General features: G+C 42.3%; 2 protein-coding genes across 32 annotated transcripts in view; both read right to left on the bottom strand.

Moving 5' to 3' along the window:
- Positions 1-19,241, bottom strand: part of LOC118338832 (titin-like) — a 176,484-nt gene that overhangs the window by 123,240 nt on the left and 34,003 nt on the right. For 29 of the 30 annotated variants that reach the window (XM_035676237.1, XM_035676206.1, XM_035676210.1 and 26 more), the window contains 11 exons: positions 14,642-14,920; positions 13,794-14,360; positions 13,318-13,599; positions 12,958-13,236; positions 12,548-12,829; positions 12,166-12,444; positions 11,788-12,075; positions 11,384-11,662; positions 11,002-11,283; positions 10,062-10,340; positions 9,443-9,721 (listed from right to left, as the gene is read on the bottom strand). In XM_035676237.1, coding sequence (XP_035532130.1) covers positions 9,443-9,721; positions 10,062-10,340; positions 11,002-11,283; positions 11,384-11,662; positions 11,788-12,075; positions 12,166-12,444; positions 12,548-12,829; positions 12,958-13,236; positions 13,318-13,599; positions 13,794-14,360; positions 14,642-14,920 — 3,375 coding nt within the window. The remainder of the gene's footprint in view (positions 1-9,442; positions 9,722-10,061; positions 10,341-11,001; positions 11,284-11,383; positions 11,663-11,787; positions 12,076-12,165; positions 12,445-12,547; positions 12,830-12,957; positions 13,237-13,317; positions 13,600-13,793; positions 14,361-14,641; positions 14,921-19,241) is intronic. The other variant, XM_035676228.1, reaches the window with a different exon arrangement.
- On the bottom strand, positions 19-6,770 carry LOC118338839 (titin-like). 2 transcript variants are annotated; one of them, XM_035676242.1, is made up of 7 exons: positions 4,608-5,565; positions 4,238-4,519; positions 3,872-4,150; positions 3,481-3,768; positions 3,073-3,351; positions 2,704-2,985; positions 19-2,543 (listed from the first exon to the last, which is right to left on the bottom strand). In XM_035676242.1, the coding sequence occupies exons 1-7, from the start codon at positions 4,903-4,905 to the stop codon at positions 2,230-2,232; spliced, it is 2,022 nt and encodes a 673-aa protein (XP_035532135.1). In that variant the 5' UTR covers positions 4,906-5,565; the 3' UTR covers positions 19-2,229. The 2 variants fall into 2 exon arrangements, with proteins under 2 accessions (XP_035532135.1, XP_035532136.1); XM_035676243.1 differs by having other exon boundaries at positions 2,402-2,985; positions 4,608-4,886; positions 5,432-6,770.

Below are 19,241 nucleotides of genomic sequence, written 5' to 3'. Positions count from 1 at the left end.
GTAAAAATGTGGCTTCAAACTGGATAAAAAATCAACTTATGACAGCTTCTGGAAGACAACCACAATGCTGATGCCTGCACAAAGGGGATATGATGCCATTGACAGGCGACTGGTGAAACACATCATTACCTGAATAAAATGACAGAACATTAGGTTTGAACATTGGTGCAAACATAGGCCTAGTGTTTATAAACATCTTAATTCGGAAATGTTGCATATTATAGCTTTTAAGCCAGATTTTTATATTGCCATGTCCCAAAATGAACATTAACTGCCAACCAGCCAGCTGTCTTTAGATGCATTCCCAATAACAATAAATTTAGGTTTTTTTTTTAGGTAAAATTAAAACTGAAAGAAATGAGCCCTTCATGTTTGATGTTTTACCTAGTTTGACCTGTGCATAACAGATAGCGGTGTTCTCAGAGTTAGAGATTTCACAGGAATATCTGCCTGCTGCTTCTAGCCGGTCACTGTTGAGCACCTCCAAGACACAGGAATTATCTGTGGTCTCGACGTTGTACTTGTAGGAGGCCCAGATTGGTTTACCATCCTTTCTCCAGCTCACATTGACCCTGGGGCTTGCACTGTAAGCACAGTACAGCGACAGGGGCTGGCCGAGTCTAAAGGTGGTGTCTTCCAGCTCTTTTATGAAGCGCACAGGTTCTACAGGAAGCAATGGTGATGTTAGTTGCATGTTATGTCATTTATGTTACAGCAAGCAAATGCATGTTTATGTGAAAGGATTGATCTGATTTTTGAAATTTCAAAATAGATGATGGTCATATGTTAGTGGCTTTACCTATCTTAACCATAGCATGGCAGATATCAGTGCCCTCTGAATTGGAAATCTCGCATGAGTATTTCCCGATGGCTGCCCGACTATCACTGTTGAGAACTTCCAAGGTGCTGGAGAAGTTGGTGGTTTTAACATTGTACTTGTATGATGCCCAGATGGGTTTTCCATCTTTTATCCAGCTGACGTAAATCCTCTGGCTGCCAGTGAATGTGCACTCCAGCATCAAAGGGTGGCCAATTTTATAGAAGGTGTTTCTCAGTTTTCTCACAAAGCGAACTGGTTCTAAGAAATCAATTAGCAATGGCATTGTTAGATATTATAAGCAATGGTTCATCTTTTAAACAAGCTAGTTACATTATATTTTATGGAGGTACAAATGATTCTTAATCCCTGTAAAGAAGTGAGTTGCTAAGGTGGGTTACCTAGTTTCACATTAGCATGGCAGATATCGCTTCCTCCAGAGTTAGAGATTTCACATGTGTATCTTCCAACGGCCTCTTCTCTGTCACTGTTAAGGATTTCCAAAATGCAGGTGTCGTTGGTGGTCTTGACATTGTACTTATATGATGCCCAGATGAGTTTTCCGTCCTTCTTCCAGGTCACGGACAGTCTCTGGCTTCCAGTGTACGTGCACTTGATGGCCAAAGGTTCGTGGAGTCTGAAATAAGTGTCTTCCAGCTTTTTCACGAAGCGAGCAGGCTCTGAGAGGAGTAATGGTTGGGTTAGTTGCATGTAGGTTTAATTATGTTATGTTAGAAGGGGCAGGTTATGGAGATTTTGCAATAGTCTCAACTGACATTTTTAGTCCTAGATGACTACAACTACCAATTGTGCCTACTAGACAACAGCACACTTGGCTGATGAATTTAAAGCAGATGGTGTGTTAGGGGTTTTACCTAGGCTGACACAAGCGTGGCAAACATCAGTTCCAGCTCCGTTGGAAATTTCGCAAGTGTACGTTCCAGCTGCCTCAGGCCTGTCGCTGTTGAGGACTTCCAGAGAGCAGATCGAATCCGTAGTTTTAACATTATACTGATAAGATGCCCAAATCAGCTTTCCATCCTTTTTCCATGTGACATGGACCCTCTGGCTTCCGGTGTATGCGCAGACTAATTTCAGTGGCTGACCCACTGTGAAAGTAGTATCTTCCAGCTTCTTGATAAAGCGCACAGGTTCTGAGAGAAGCAATGCTGGTGTTAGAAATGTGCCCATTGTTATATTTCCATGCATTTCAATGCCTCTATGTCAAAGTTAATTCTATCATGGCTAAAATGTAACTTGTAAACTAAACTATTAAGCTACATTAGTATTGTTTTCCAAGAGTTGCATATTTCACCAGAGGTAATCTTTAGGACAATTTTGGTACAATCAAAAGAAACTGAATTCTAATGAGAGGATCCAGTAGCAGAAATAACTGGCTGATCGTTTCTCTCTCAAAGAAAAAGGAAGTACGGAAAACAAGCATCACCTTTCACCACCACATTACAGCTGGCAGAGGCTGAACCGACACGATTCTCTGCCTTGCAGATGTATTGGCTGTGATCGAACTTGGTCGTTTTGATCAGTTTCAAAGTGGCGACACCGTTTGCAAAGTCCATTGAGCAAGTGTTGGACTTGCGCAGCTTTCCATCAGCTTTAAACCAAGCTACGGAGATGTCAGGAGTTCCTGCAATACGGCATTTCAGGGTAACCGGATCGCCCACAGTTACCTCCACTGGCTCCATCTTTTCAACAAAGTATGGTCGCTCTAAAGTGAAAGATGATGATGATGATGATTTAGTTGTGTGTTGTGGAGAAATAAATGAAAGAATGAATAAATTAAATGTTAAATGACTGAATAAATGATTGAATGATCATGAATTATTACAACTGAAACTAAGCACAATAACATGCACTTATAAATTTACCTAGAATTGACACTTGTGCTTCGCATCTGTCACTTCCGACTCCGTTGTCTACTTCGCAAGAGTATCTACCAGCTGCCTCCACCCTGTCAGAGTTAAGAACATCCAGGATGCAGGAGGTGTCTGTGGTGATCACATTGTACTGGTATGAAGCCCAGATGAGTTTACCATCCTTCTTCCAGGTCACATTTACCCTGGGGGTTCCAGCAAATGTGACCTCAAGTCTCAGAGGCTTGCCCTTCTCAGAGGACATGTCTCTCAGCTTCTTCACAAAGTGGACTGGTTCTGAGAGAGTTAATTCCATGATCAGTTACAGAAAATTCACTTTTAGAAGTGCAGAAATGGTTAAAAAAATCTATCATGCTAACAAACCTTTCACAAACAGGTTAACTGGGTAGCTTTCCTTCCCTGCATCATTAATGATCTGGCAGGTGTACTCTCCTGCGTGGGACTTTTCGACTTTGTGAAGCACGAAAGTGGCAACGTCGTTCTTTAGAGCGATCTCGCAGCCTCTTCCATGCTGCATTTCCTTGGCTCCCCTGAACCATTTGACTTTCAGGGGGGCACTGCCTTTAACTTTGGCTGAGAAAGTCACATTTTTGCCGGGCAGTGTTTCCTTCGCTTCGGGTGTTTCCACAAAAGTGGGAGGTTCTGGGTTCAAATAAAAAAGATGTGTTGTAAGATAATTATTAACTTTCTGTAATGAGCCTGACTCCGTGATCAGGAAAACATCCTTGAAATTTTCTGTTTCTCGATTTTTTTTTTTCCACGTCTACTGACCTGTTACATTCATTGACGCACTCGTCTCACTGGCTCCTGCAGCATTCACGGCTTTACATGTGTATTTGCCGGTATCTGACATCTTGATTGTTGGGACTCTCAGTTTGCAGTTATTATCAGTGCAGCTAATGTCATAGTTAGGCCCACTCTTGATCTCCTGGCCGTTGTGGAACCAGGAAGTTGTTAAAGGAGCAGAGCCAGTGACCTTACACTCCATTTCACCAGGCTTACCCACAACAAGGTGGGTGTCTCTCAGCTTCCTTATGAAACTCGGTGGAATCAACTTATCTATTGTCAAAAAAACAACAAGTTTTAAAGCATTTCTGAGCTACTTGCTAATTGAAAGGATCAACATTTTATAAGGAAGGGCATGTATATAATGGCCACCAACCTGAGACAGAGAGCTTAGTTTTGCAAGAGGCTGTACCAACATGGTTTGTAATTTCTAGCTTGTATTCTCCGGCATCTGCTTTATCAGCAGACTGAATCTTCAAGGCGGCAACCTTCTTTGTGAAGGACATCTGATACTTGGCACCAGCAGAGAGCTCCTTGTTATTCTTGAACCACTTAATTTTCAGGTCTGGTGAGCCAGAAACTGTGACTTCAAGAGCTGCATTTTCTCCTGACTTCACGTTCAAGGACTCTGGGCTATCCACAATAGCAGCGGGTTCTAGAAATTAGGGAAGAAGATGTTAAGCTAAAAGGATCCTTACACTGTCAATGGTGTTAATAAAATTAAGTCTGGAGTCCTACAAACCTAGAACGGTAACTTGGGAGACAGACTCTACAAGTCCAGAGTCATTCCTTAGCTGGCAGGTGTATTTACCAGCTGTGGTTGAGTCAGCCTTGGGCACTACAAGGGTGACCACATTATTCTCAAAGGTGATTTTCCTGTTGTCACCGTCTCTGAGAATGTGATCTTTGTCCTGAACCCAGGACACAGTCAATGGTTCAGAGCCTTTAACCGTAGCTGTCAGTGTCAGCTGCTGGCCGAATTTCACTGATTGGTCGACCAATTTCTTGACAAACGCTGGTTGTTCTGAATAGTGATGGAAAAATCAAAGGTGAGAAGAAGTATTCGCACTTAGACAAAGTGTTGAGGAAATGGCAAGTGGTTCTGTACAAACCTTTAAGGCAAATGGTAGTGCGGCAGGATTCACTTCCTACATTGTTTGACACTCTGCACTCGTAAATTCCAGCATCATCTTGCTCCAGTTTAACAATGTGAAGCGTGGCAGAGTTGCCCTCATTGACCATCTTATATTTCCTGCTCTCCTTCAGTGGCCTTCTGTCTTTGTACCAGTTAACCTGGAAAGGTGGAGTGCCATACACCTCACAGTGCAGGCTGGCATCTTTCCCTTTAATGCCCTCTACTGGGTTTGGAGTTTTAGTAAAGGATGGGGACTCTGGAAAATATATCAGCATATATTAACAGATGTAATGATCCTGGACAAGCAAGTTTTCACTGCAAGCAATTGGGTTCCATTGGACAGAAATTCTTCAAGTTCATGCTTAAGTTCAGTCCATGCTAGAGGAATCCATCCAGGCGTTGACAGAAAAAACAAGAACACAAACATAGCTTATGTTCATGCTATGATTGGAGGCTAAATCATATCATATTGAAATTAAAATGTAAAAGGTAAGTCAAAGGTATACCTAGGTAATTCCAGCAAATGTAGGAGACAATATGTCTCTAAAAAAAGAGGTAACACTCATGCTATGCGACACACTGGAGGAGGACCTGTTTTAACTGAAACAGGATTTGGGGTTGTTGGATTCCATGCTTAAGTTTTTAGACCGGTTTGGAAAAGAACCCATAAATGGCCAAACGAATTATCCAAATCTGAATCACAAGGGACTTTCATTACTTCAGTTCCATGCTACACAAGTTCAGAGGAGACAAAATCCACAAAACAACAATGTGTAGCCAAGATTGAATTCAATAGCTGACCTTGAATTGTGAGAACGGTGCTGCAGCTTGCACTGCCAGCATCATTATGAGCCTCACAGGTGTAGACTCCATTATCCTCAAACCTTGTGGTGCGCAGTTGGAGGTACGCAGTCGAGTCAACAAACATTATTTTATAGTTGTTTCCATCGGTAATCTTTTGGTCATTTTTGTACCAGCACATATTCAGGGAGCGTGAGCTGGTGAACTTGCACTCAAAACGGTATCCCTCGCACAGCTTCACATAGGTAGTGGGAGGAAGTTTCAGGACAAACTGAGGAGATTCTGCAAAGTCAAAAAATGATCAAGTTACTATCGTCAGCATAAAGTAACACTTGTGGGATGAATGGACGATGCGGACAGGTGACTGGATATTATAACAGATGGTAGGTGACTCTGAGGACAACATAGATATTCCTGGTGAGAAGAGAAATGGTAAGGAGATCAGGCAAAGAAAATGAAGAAAGAGGAGCTGTGAAAATGGAGAAAAAAAGATGGGAGTTAATTGATTGGTGATGGTGGTGGTGGACAAAAAAAAGAATAGTCCAACCTTTCACCAACAACTCTGCTGCACTTTTCACTGCGCCTGCTTCGTTGCTAACTTGGCAAGAATAAATCCCAAATTGCAGAGTCCCGACAGAGTAGAGTTCTACAGAGGAAGAATATTTCTCCAGTCTAATCATGCATGATGGCCCTGTGATGAGTTCGATGTCATCTTTAAACCATTTCACCACAAATGGAGGTGTTCCTTCAAAGATACTTCTGAAGAGTACTGTAGACTTTGGAATAACAGCCTGAGACTCAGGCTCAGTTAGGAATCTTGGTGGCACTAAAACCCACACAGAAAAATGATTATGATACATGACTAACAGCCTTTGAGACCAAAATTGTTCAAAATCAAATTGCCTTTTGAATGCTTAAATGCTAACCTTTAGCTGTAAGAACTCCACTGCACACACTGCTGCCTGCAGTGTTGGTAACCGTACAGGAATAATCTCCTGTATCAGCACTCTCAGTCAGTTTGAACTCCAGTGAGACAGTATTGTCAATGTGCAGAAGTTTATATTTGGAGCTCTTGGTGATCTTTTGTTTCCTTTTGCACCATTCAACTGACATTGGAAGAGAACCAGCCACTTTGCATTCCATAGTAACCAATGAACCCATAATTGCTTGAATGTTTGTTAATTTCTGAATGAACGTTGGAGGAATCTCTTCTTCTGTTTAAAATAATATTAAATGTCAAGTAGAGTTAAAGAAAAATGTAATTCTACAATTGAAAATATTGTTCTAAGAAGAGTTGAAAAATATTTTACAAACCTAAAACAACCAGTATGACTTTACAGCTGCAAGACCCAACAGAGTTTGTGGCTTCAAACCGGTACTCTCCACTGTCTTCCAGCTGAGAGGACAGTATGTTAAGACTGCTGAGGTTGTTCTCATAGTAGAGATTGTGTTTTCTGTTTGACTGGAGGTCTTTGCCGTCTTTGGTCCATTTAACACTGATCTGAGGAGTTCCAGCTACCCTGCACTCAAGACTAACTGGATCTCCACAAGTCACTTTTACTACCTTTGGCTTCTCTTGGATCATAGGTGGTTCTACAACACCAAGAAAAAAGGGTGAGTACACTTGTTATTGCCGTTAGAGCGAGCTATAATGTTAGGCATAAGAATCAGGCATGAACCAGAAGTACCTTGCACTAAGAGGGTGGCAAAGCATTTGTCCTGCCCAGCCTCGTTTACGACATAGCAGGTGTATATCCCGCTGTGAGTAGCCTCACATGCAGAAATTCTGAGAGAGGCCTCTTTGTTATCAAATGTTCTCTTGATCTTTGGATCCTCTGGGATCCAGTTCTCGTCTTTTTTCCATTGTACAGAGAGAGGCAGAGAACCATCAACGGTGCTGTGAAAGATCGCAACGTTTCCCAGAATTGTGGTAACGTTTTCTATCTTCTTAACAAATGTTGGAGGGACTAATACAAAGAAAAGATGTCATTGTAATACCAGAAAGTATACAGTGTTATATGCCTAATGTATGTCAGTGTGGTTTACAGTAAAACCAACCTTTCAGAGACAAAGCTGCAAATCCAGTGCAACTTCCAACCTCATTGGCTACAACACACTGATAAGTACCCACATCTTCCACTTTACAGTCCAGGATTTTCAAGCTCACATTTTTGGTATCAACAATAATATACTTTTGGCTGGATTTGATTGACTTTTTATCTTTAATCCATGCAACCTTAAACGGAGCACTTCCTGCCACTCTGCAAGCAAAAACTGCAGTGGAACCTTTAGCAACTTCAAGAGATGTCAGCTCTTCATCAAATGAAGGAGGCTCTGAAATAACAAAGCAAATCAAACTGAAGCAACCTTTGATTTGTATTTCTGATGTAATATTAATATATAATATTTTCTTTGATCTTGAATTTAACTTTAACACTGACAAGATGTAAACGTGAAAAAAACACCAACCTTTCACTTCTAGCTCAACTGTGCAGCTCTCTGTGCCTGCTTCGTTGTAAGCTTCGCAGAAATAACTCCCGCTGTCACTTTCACTAACTTGACAAATCTCTAAAGCAGCTATAGAGTTGAGAAACGACATCTTGTGTTTGACACTTTGCTGAATTTCATCTACATCTTTGAACCAACGCACAGAGATTTCTGGAGTCCCATCAACCTTGCACTCAAACACCTTACTGTCTCCTACTCTTACTACTGATATGCCTTCTGGTTTTTCAATGAAAAAGGGGGGTTCTGGAAAAAATACATAGAAAAGTTACTTAAGTATGGAAAGTCACTGCAAAGTAAAGAAAACTGATAAAGGTGTGAGACAAATATTGACCTTTCACAAAGAGTGTTGCCTGGCATGAACAGGAACCCACATCATTCTGTATTTCACAGACATAGTCACCAGAATCAGAAGATTTGGCAAAGAAAAGCTCCATTGAGCTTGAGGTGTTGTCTTTAATGACAGAGCAGTCGACGCTGGAAAAAATTTCTTTCTTGCTTGCAAACCATTTGATGGTCAGTGGCGGTGTGCCAGAGACATGAACATTAAACTTAACCTTTGACCCGGGCAAAACATTCATGGATTTAGGCTTTTCAAGAAAGCATGGTGGTTCTGTTGGTGGACAAAACCCAACACTTCTATTACAACAGTCTCAACATATACAATGCAGTTATGCCTTAAAATACAAGATGGTACTGAGGATGTGAGATGGCTTCTAACCTTTAACAAACAAAGTCCCAGAGCACTTGACAAATCCGGCCTTATTTTTAGCCATGCAGGTATAGCTGCTGCTGTCTTTACTATCAAGACAACTGATTTCCAGGAAAGCAACATTTTCGAAAAATGTGCATTTGTGTTTCTCATCAGTGTGGATTTCTTGGCCATCTTTGTACCACTGTATCGCCATCGGCAGGGAGCCAGATACGTGGCACTGCAGATGAGCAAATGATCCTCTGATACCTTCGGTGTCCTTCAGTTCTCTCGTGAAAGATGGTTTAATAATCTGATCTATTACATACAAAGTGCAGAAATAATGTTGAGTTGGTTGTATGAATAAAATAGACAATAAAATAATGATATTAAAACTGTGGGATGAACTGACCTAACACAGTAACAGCTGCCTCACAAGAACTGCACCCAGCATTGTTTGAAACCTCAAAGGTATATTCACCGCTATCGCTTTTCTCTGTTTTAATTATTGTGAGAACAGAGCTGGTGTCTGTTCTCTGTACTTTGTATCTCTGGCCTGTGGTCAACTCCTTTCCCGCCTTCATCCATCTGGACCTGAGCAGTTTGGTGCCTGAGAATCTGCATTCAAGCCTGGCCGGGTCACCCTGGGTTACACTGATGGACTGTGCACGTTCTAAAATACTTGCTGGCTCTGAGATAACAAAATGACCCAAAAACTGAATTAGCTGCTACCCCTTGCAGGTGTTAATGCGACAGATGAAACATCAAGCTTGACACAAAAGCAACAGCAGTTGAGACACAAACATACTACAAACCTGTCACAATGAGTACAGCGGCACATCTCTGAGTCCCAGCTTTGTTCTGTGCCTGACAGACATATTTCCCACCGTGTGATAACTGAGCATTTTTCAAATTCAACACGGCACTTTTGATTTCATAGGACATCTTAACATGTTCGTCTTCTGTGAGCTCATGATCGTCCTTGATCCAGGAGAAAGTCATGGGAAGTGATCCAGACAACATGCACTTCATAGAGATCTCAGAGCCCACCATGCAGGACATATCCTCTAGTCTCTGAACAAATGACGGTGATTCTAGTGGGAGAAGACCATAAGTCAGACCGCAGGCGGGTTTGCACAAACACAGATGATCCATATTGCAAATTTTCTCCCTGATCTAACCCTCTCAACCTTATCTCCATCCAAACAACAATAAAATACAACTCTTCAGGAAATAGGAATCATTATGGTGTCCTGATTACATTTTTGTTATCACACAAGAATCTGCACATTATTTACTGCCAGAATTTTCCCCAAATGTAAAAAATTTAAACGTAATTGCTTAAGTTGCATAAAAGCGTAATTCAAAGTCAGTTGGGAAGCATGCAGAAAGATAACCTCAGTTGACATTATCTGACACTGTCCTTTGACTAACCTTTCAGTGAAATCTGGCAAGAACAAGAAGTCTCTCCAACATCATTTGCAACGGTGCACTGGTATGTCCCAGCGTCTCCGCTCTCACAGTTTAAGATCTGAAGAGTGATGGTGTTGTTTTCAACACTGATCTTATGCCCTTGGTCTTGTCTGATCAGCTTATCATTGAGCAAGCAACTTATTTCAAATGGAGCGGAACCTGAGACGGTTCCCTCCAAGATAATGTCGGATCCATTTACAAGCTCAGCTGATTGGAAAGGCCTCACAAACACAGGAGGCTCTATAAAAAAAGATAATGAATGTTATATTTAAAGGCAATAAAGGGCTGGAAACTAAGTTTAGTGTAATGAGGCCAGTCTGGTCCACAGAATTCATTTAAATGTTCAGAACCTCCACATTGCAAACTCTCATTGATGATCTGAAAAGTCAGTTTACTTATGAAGGTACATTGATTCTTGGTGATATGTTGAGAAGAACAATGAATTTTGGGACTGAAATTTGTGGTTAGCTTCCAAACTACTAAACTAAACTGAAAGAAGTCTGCTTGTTAAACATCCTTGGGACTTGAAAAACAGGATAAGTATCATGGATATATCACTATTGCATGACAGGGTCATTCAGAGACCTTCAGGACGTTTCCTTTCTTGTCTGTTTAGAACTCCGATCGCAACAAAAGTTGAATCAAACAATTAGCTTGATTGACATGGAGGTCTGCAAGGACCCTTCTGTTCTTTCACCAAATTATCTCTGGTTCTTGAACTGGTTTAATACAATGTATAAGTGCATTTATGGAAATGGTTGTGGTTAATTACTGATCAACTTTCCATATTAGCATAGTGCAAACTCTGAACATGTAAAAGAACAATGTAGACCAGACATGTCAACAATCTAACGAAATATGGGTAAACTCTATGAAGAGAACTACTTAAGGCTGAACCAACCTTTAACTGTGACTGAGCTGCTGCACTGGTCTTGGCCGGCCTGGCTGGACCCCATACAGACATAATCTCCACTGTCCTCTACAGAACAGTTCTCTACCTCCAGAGTTGCTATGGAGCTGTCAAAGGACATTGTGTGTCTGTGGTCTGAAGCAATTTTGGAGCCATTTTTAAACCATGTGATGTTAATAACAGGAGTGCCCTGTACTTTGCAAGACAACTTCAGAGGTTGGCCAGTTTTCAGCAGCACTGAAGGCTCAAGCTTCATTGTAAATGTTGGAGCTTCTGTAAATTCACAGTAATGATAACATCAAAAACAAGAGGTTAAGTAAAGAAAACAACAGTTCAGCGAATCACTTTTTTAAAAGAAAGAGTGAAACAGCACCTTTTACAAAGAGGACTGCAGTGCAATCCACCTTCCCAGCCTCATTGGACACTTGGCATGTGTATTTAGCAGAGTCACTGGATTTCACAGAGTGAAGCTCCAAAGAGCTCGAAGAGGCATCTTTCTTTATGAAACACTTTCCACCAGTGAAAATCTCTTTCTCCTCTCTGAACCATTTAACAACCAGTGGAGCTGAGCCTGTAAAGGCTGATTTTATGACAACATTTGATCCTGGTGAAGCATCCTGGGATTCAGGTTTCAATGTGAAGACTGGAGGTTCTGGAGTTATTTGGGAAGAAAAAGAGCAAACATTCAAAGCCTATCAATACCTTCTAAATATTTGTAATTATAATGTCTGCCTGATTAATCTCGGCTTTAAGGTGAAGTTATTCAACTCCTCTGACCTTTGACGGACAAAGTACCACTGGTCTCTTTTTCTCCAGAGTCATTAGCAGCCCGGCATGTATAAATTCCACCGTCACTTTGCTCCAGGCCAGTTATCGTCACAGAGACTGTACTCTCACTGAAATCAAGCTTATATTTGTCATCACTGTGGATTTCTTTATTGTCTTTGTACCAAGAAAAAACCAGCGGCTGAGATCCAGAAACTCTGCATTCCAAGGTAACATTACTACCAATACTCGCATCCACTTTCTTTAGAGTTTTGGTGAAGGATGGTGGAACTGCACGATCTGCATAAGGAAATACATCAGACATGTAACCATCATCAAGGGCTAAATCTTTCAGCTGTTATTAACGATGTATTCTTGGCTATAACTAACCTATAACGGTGACTGAACAGGTGCACTGGTCTTTTCCAACTTTATTGGACACCTCCATCTTGTACTCTGACGTGTCGCCTTTATCTGCTGTGAGAATCTTTAAGACAGCTGTGTTTTCCTTCACCGTCATTTTATATTTACGGCCACTGATCATCTCTTTGCCGTCTTTGAACCATTTCACTTTGAGGTCTGGGGTTCCAGAAATCGTGCACTCCAATGTGGCCGAATCCCCGGCAGTCACACTGATGGACGCCGCTTTCTCTAAGATCCTAGCAGGTTCTACAATACAACATTTTAGAGTTTCAGAATTTATAAACATCTACATCTGAACTTATATCTCTTATATAAACAATGTCTCTAATGAACAGGAACGTGTTCTAACCTTGAACTGTTAAGACAGCTTCACATTTCTGCTGTCCTGCCTCGTTTTCAGCCAGACAAGTATACTTGCCGCCATGCTTTATCTCAACAGAAGAGAAGGAAATGCTAGCAATGTTGTTCTCAAATGCCATTTTGACATTTGCATCGTCATCTCTTAGCATATTAGAGTCTTTCATCCATTTTATAGTGATGGGAGCTGAGCCTTTCAGGGTTCCCTGTAGCTTCACTGTATTTCCCAACACTGCTGTAGCACTCTCAATCCTCTTTGAGAACATAGGTGGCTCTGAAATAACAGTATTAATAATAATTATATAAACAACCACCAGTAGAACTACAAAAATTTTAATTAAAGTTATAATTTAATAAGTATACTAGTATACGTATGTCCTGTAATCTCTTTGCATCACTAACCTCTCTGTTTAGCCACTGACTTTGAGGTTACTGACCCAACCTCATTTGATACGACACATTCGTATTCACCAGCGTCAGCACTCTCAAATGAGTGGATCTCCAGAGAGGCCAGGGACCCCTGTGACACTATTCTGTATTTCTTATCTGCGGACAGGCGTTTCTTATTCTTTTTCCAGGCCACCTCCAATGGTGTTGAGCCTGCAATATCACACTCCAAGACAGCTACAGATCCTCTGACTGCCTCTATGGAGAGTAGTTCCTTTCTGAAAGATGGCGGTTCTAAAGGAGAACATATACTTCAGTTAGACGAGTTCTCATTCTGACTGAAAACGTAGTTCTGTTATATAGTTCCCTACACACCTTTCACGGTTACTTTAGTGCTGCAGCTTTCACACCCAGACTCATTGAGAACCTCACATGTGTAGTTTCCACTGTCACTTAACATGACATCCTTTATCTCAAGAGTGGCGACACCATCCTTCAGACTGATATTATATCGGCCACCAGCAGACAGCTCACTGGTATTAAAGAACCAGCTGGTGTGAAGTTCAGGGGATCCTTTGACGGTGCACTGCAGCCGTGCAGTGCTGCCTTTCTTCCAAACTGTGGTGGCCTCGAGCCGCTTTACAAAGACTGGTGGCTCTGGAGAGGTGTGAGGTTAAAAAGAGCCTTTTATGAAGTCAAAGAGGTTATTTAAAAATATCAAGACGCATTGAAAAAGAAGAGATTTAAGACGTGAACACCACAGAATAAAAGTGTGTTAATTTTCAGTACTACAGATTTGCAACAGCTTCAAATTCTGCAGTAGCCATGAAAGTTAACTAGACAGCTCTTACCTTGGACCTTCACTGAAGTGGAGCAAGTTGCACTACCAGCTTCATTTGTCACCGTGCACACATAATTCCCACAATCTTTCAATATGGTTTTTAGGATATCAAGAGTGGCTGTCTTATTCTCAAAAGACAGTTTACAGTCCGGAGACTGGTGCACTTTTCTACCATCTCTGGTCCAGGTGACAGTTACTCCGGTGTCCTCATCCACCTGGCACTCCAGGTGTAGAGAAGCTCCGACCACAGCAGCGATCGGACCCAGGGGCTTCACAAAGTTGGGTTTATCAATCACACGCAGCTCCATGCTGCACTCAGCTGACCCAACATTATTAGACACCTTGCACACATAAAGCCCCGTGTCAGCTGGCTCAAGTTTGGTTATCCCAAGAGTGTGCTTATTCTTTTCACAAGAGGTCTGGTAGTTTGGAGACTCTTTGGGTAAGGCCTGGTTGCCTTTGAGCCAGACTACATTCAGTGGAGCAGATCCTGTTATTACACACTGTATCACTGCTCTCTTTCCAACATACATAGTCTGAGCCTCAGGTTTAGTTATAAAGGATGGAGGGAATTGTTCTATAAGAATTAAGAGAAAAAGAAACACATTAGTGGTAATATGTTATACCCTCTTAACCAAAACTGACCAACTAGACAAAAAAACAAACCAGCAGAACAAGGAAGCTTATAAACAGTTCACAAACAAAACAGAGTCTCAAGCACCAATATTTATCAGAAGAAGACCAGCAAAGAACAGCATAAGATAATACCTTGTAGGAAAAAGACATCAACTACAGTCCCATACAATAACAGCTCCAAACTCAACCAGCAAAGAAAAAGGAAACATGCGCTGCTCTTACCTGTCACGCTGAGAGAGGCAGAGCATTCGTCACTGCCGTGCTGATTGGACGCCTTGCAGGAATATTCGCCACTATCGTCCTTGGTTGGGCTCAGGAGTTCCAGAGAGGAAGTATTAAAGCGACTGATAATCCTGTACTTATCACCCTCTTTGATGGGGTGTCCATCTTTGAACCACTTGAAGCTCACATTCGGAGCATCCTCAGTTTCACAGTCAAACTTGGCAGTGTTGCCAATGTTGATCTCCACAGGGGCAATTCTGTGTCTGAACACAGGTTTCACTGAAGAGAAAGAAAGATAAAAGATGAAGTGAGTAAACAGAAGAAGTGGAAATAAAAGCAAAAAGGAATGTTTTTACTGGAGGTGGTGATCTTGGGATGGAAAAGTGAAAAGTTATGTTGTGACTGTGGAGGAAGAAACATGGTATTAGGTTTGGATTGATGTGACTGTGGAGGAAGAAATGGTATTAAATTTGGGTTGAAGATGTGATGAAAGAGATTCCGTGATAAGAAAAAGAGAGGAAGCATGCAAAGAGGAATGGACCAGAAATGAGGACTGATGGATGTTTAAAGATATGGACTCCTTGGAAGAACAGAGGAATGGATATGGGGTGATGTGCATGTGGAGAAATGAAGGCTTGAAGGACAAGTGAGAATGCCACTACTGTCTGGTGAAAACCTCAAACCCTTAGATTTAGTTTTGCTTTGAAGAGACTTTTTATAATGAATTCCATGGGATTTCAACTCATACATACTCTTCCAATAAGAAGTTTGAGTTATGGTTGAGGTTTGCAGACAACAGTACTGTAAATTCACCACGTGTGGAGTTAGTTGATGATATCAAAGAATTGCCCATCATCAAACCTCTTGAGACCACAGTGAGTCTTGAAGATGTTGTAGTCTTGCCAGCTTCATTCTCAGCCTCACAGACATATTCTCCTTGATGCTTCTTCTTGACAACTTTATCGATAACTAGTGTGTATGTATCGTGGTCTTTAAAACACTTGAACTCCTTGCCAGATTTTACCAATTGGCCATTGAAAAACCAGTTAACTCTGGTGACGTACTTTATGGTGGCTGTAAAAACGGCCTTGCCATTTTCCTCAGTGCAAACATCTCCCAGATAATCAATAATAATGGGATAATCTACCAGACTGTCAGAGGACTCGCTGATTATGATCGCCTCGGAAAGATACTCCTCACAAGTGACCGTCTTCCTGCTTACTTGCGTAGATTCGTGGATCTCAGACTGACTGACTGTTGTGGTTTGGAAGGAAGCCCTGGCTTCAGTGTTGACTGCTGCAGACTGAGATACAGCAGAGGGAAATACAACTGCACTCTCTGCCACCATCAAGGTGTCCACCACAGATGACAGCACTTCTTTCGAGTGAGCTGAGCTGACCAGCGCTTTCTGAGGCTTGTCAATCTGCATGGTACCTGGTTGCTCTGATGTAAGACTTTGCTGCTCCTGGAAAACCATAGCATGCAGAGCTACCTGGAGTTCAGACCTAAGATCAGCTGTCTGAGAGTATTCACCCTCAAAAGACAGTGTGATCTCCATGGGGGCACCTGGGGTTGTGATCAGGTATGTATATGAAGCCTGTTTGGGCTCTCTCTGAACCTTCACCTCCTGTACCTCCACTGCCTCTAACCTTCCTACAACATCGGCTAGTAACACAGGTTGGTCACTGGCCACCACAGACTGAAGGGCGTCTCTGAGTTGACGTCGTATATTCAGAGTTGATGGTTTGGGAATCTGAATGACAAAGTTGAGTTCTTTAGGTAGAGTCTGACTGTCCTGCGACTCATGGACAAACATAACTCCCTTGGACTGCGTCATGATGCTGACAATCGAGCCCTCAGATTTATGTATCTCACTTGACTGCTCTCCTATAATGATCTGCTTTTCGTCTAGCGACACCGACTGTTGGACTGACTGACCCTCCTGGATCTGGACCGCAAAGTCTTGCTCAGCTGCTTCTAAAATAGTACAGCTTTCAGTGGCCATGGCCTTCTCCTCTATAAAAACAGTTTTTTTTGGGATCTTAGGCTCAGTTTTCATCTCAAGCTTAAATTTTTCATCAGTTTGAAGACTAGTAGTGTGACCTTCCTCCAGAGTCTGAGTGTCTGTGACATTCAAAGAATGCATTATATTCCAGTAATCCTCTTTCTGGACTAGTGCTCGCTGCTGCTTCACATCAGTAACGAAAGGTGTCTCCTTTGGGAGCTGCATGGGCTGGGAGGAGACTGTGAGGATGCTTAAAGGCCTTGGCTCAGTTCGAAGCTGTGACTGAATCCCGGTCACCGACACATTAAGATCTGTGTGATAATCTGCTGTGATCTTCCTTTTCTCTTCTGAGGTAGCTGCGTGCCTTCTAGCCTTTTCCTGTTTCTGCATTGCCACCTGTTGGTCAGGTTTGGTGATGGTAAGTATGCCTTCCTTTGGTAAAACCGATAAAGAATGTATTGACTGAAGGTATTTTGTTTGTGGCAACTCTTTCTTCGGCTGAATATACATGGCATCAGTCTTTGCAGAGAACTCTGAAGTTTCCTCACAAACCGCAGTTCTCTGCTCTTCTTGAGTCACCGAATGCAATAAAACTGGACTCTTCCTCACTTCTGCCTGCTCTGCGGAGGGCTTTTTGCTGCTGAATTTACCCTCTGACTGTAAAACGTCCTGATCACTGATAACCTGCAGATTCAGGAATCTTTCTCCCTCTCGTTGAGGCTGCAGACATACAGAAGAAGCTATACCAGGCACCTGTCCTATCTGTTCACCTTGGAGTTTGTATTTCTCTTCAGTAGTCATAGCTGACTTATAGACTATGTCTTTGTGTGGGGTGATACTTTCCTGCTCTGGCCTGTGTATTTCAAATATCTGCTCCTTAGATAAAGCCACTCTAGTTTCGCTCACTGGTGCTATCACTGGCTTAAATTGTTCTTTCTCAATCAAGGGTTTAATGGATGCATCTAAAGCTGGCAAAGGCTCAGAGTGTCTTTCTGTGAGTGGGAGTTGCCCTGTAGACTGAGCTGAGTATAAAATCTTAACCCCCTCGGTGACTCTGAAACTCCTCTCTTCCTCTGGCCTGTGGGTGACGCCTGAGGTTTCATCCTGGAGGGGCAGAGTGGACTCTACTTGATGAACACTAACAAGCTGCCTGGGTTCGGTAAAGGTCTTCACATGCTCTGGAGCCTGGTCCATCAAGGCCTCAGCCTTTACTGTGGCGAGTGGTAGGACCTCTTCGGATGTGGCTGACATAAGCTTTGATGGCTGCTCTTTGGCTAACTTGAGTTCTACAATCTCAGGGCTGAGAATCCGATCTGAGTGCTGCTCAGTGATCTTTTGTCTCTCCTGGACTGAAGATAAGAAAGTTGCCATGTGTAGCTGTTTCATAGGAACAGCTGAGACCTTGAGTGGATGAGTGGGAGCCAAAGAAACCCTCTCCTGCATTTCATGAGACTGCAGCACTGCTGCTTGGTGGGTAAGTTGCTCTCGATGAAGGGTGGCAGCAGAGATATCAAGCTCTCTAAGGGTTCCCACCTCCTCACTGGGAATAATCTGCTGGTCTTCGGTGCTAATGGTATAAATCATCTGATCAGAAAGAGTTCTTTCATGGATTAATCTGGATTCTGTTGTTTGTTCGGTCATAGATATTTTCAAACCTTTGGTTTTCCTAACTAATGTGTGCTCTTCCTGAACTTTCTCCTTGAAAACCAGAAGCTCAGCGGTACAAGAGGCCTCCCCATACTGGTTGGAGGCCTTACAGGTGTACACACCACTGTGCTCTTGTTTGACAGTCTTAATATTAATAAAGCCTGATCCATCTGGGTTGCTCACAATGATACAGAACCCACTAGGCTGAATGTGGAAGCTGCCTTTGAGCCACTGAACCTCAGGGAGAGGATCCCCGGTCACAATATATCTAAAGAAAGCCTGACCTCCCTCACACAACTCAAGAGGCTCTATAGTTTTAGTGAACTCTGGGGGTTTGCCAGTTGGCACAAATGTTCTGTCAGCTTTTTCTTCCCTTTCTGGCTCCTTCAATTGAACATGCAAATAAGAAGTGCAAGTCGACTGGCCAAACCTATTGCTGACAGTACAGGAATACTCTCCCTCAAACTCCCTCCGGACTTTGGTAATGACCAAGCTATACTCATCCTGCTCATAAATGAACGTATACATGGACGAACTCGTTATAGTCTGCCCATTGTGGAACCACTGAACGGTGGGCTTAGGGAAACCCGACACTCTGACAGTAAACATAGCACTTTCTCCAACAGTCACAGCCACTGGAGAAAGTTCACTGAGGAAAACTGGCTTTTCTTTTTTCTTTTCCAAAGAGCTGGAGTAGCGTTTGGACTCTGGCTTAAGTTCAAGTGTTTTGGTTTTATCGGGTAACTTAAGGCCAGTGTAGTATGACTCCTGGGTTTCCGCTTCCACTGTGGTGGTTGAGCTAGAGAAGACTGAGTGGAATAACAACAGTTTGAGACACATTCCAACCACAATACAAGCAGCTGCACTGAAAACATAAGGACATATGCATCTGTTGAGTTATTGACTGCAAGGTAAATCAAACCACAATGTTTTACACGTTTTAGCAAA

This window comes from Morone saxatilis, unplaced genomic scaffold (assembly GCF_004916995.1).
Source record: "Morone saxatilis isolate NCDOM2014 unplaced genomic scaffold, NCSU_SB_2.0 Contig5, whole genome shotgun sequence".
Lineage (NCBI taxonomy): Eukaryota > Metazoa > Chordata > Actinopteri > Moronidae > Morone > Morone saxatilis.
This window is presented reverse-complemented; position numbering and strand designations above follow the sequence as displayed.

Coding starts and splice junctions, on each gene's coding strand:
- LOC118338839 (XM_035676242.1), bottom strand. CDS start 4,905: ATGCTGATATATTTTCCAGAGTCCCCATCCTTTACTAAAACTCCAAAC. Junction 4,151..4,237: donor CTCCCAAGTTACCGTTCTAG/GTTTGTAGGACT, acceptor CCTAATTTCTAG/AACCCGCTGCTATTGTGGAT. Junction 2,986..3,072: donor AGTTAACCTGTTTGTGAAAG/GTTTGTTAGCAT, acceptor TAACTCTCTCAG/AACCAGTCCACTTTGTGAAG.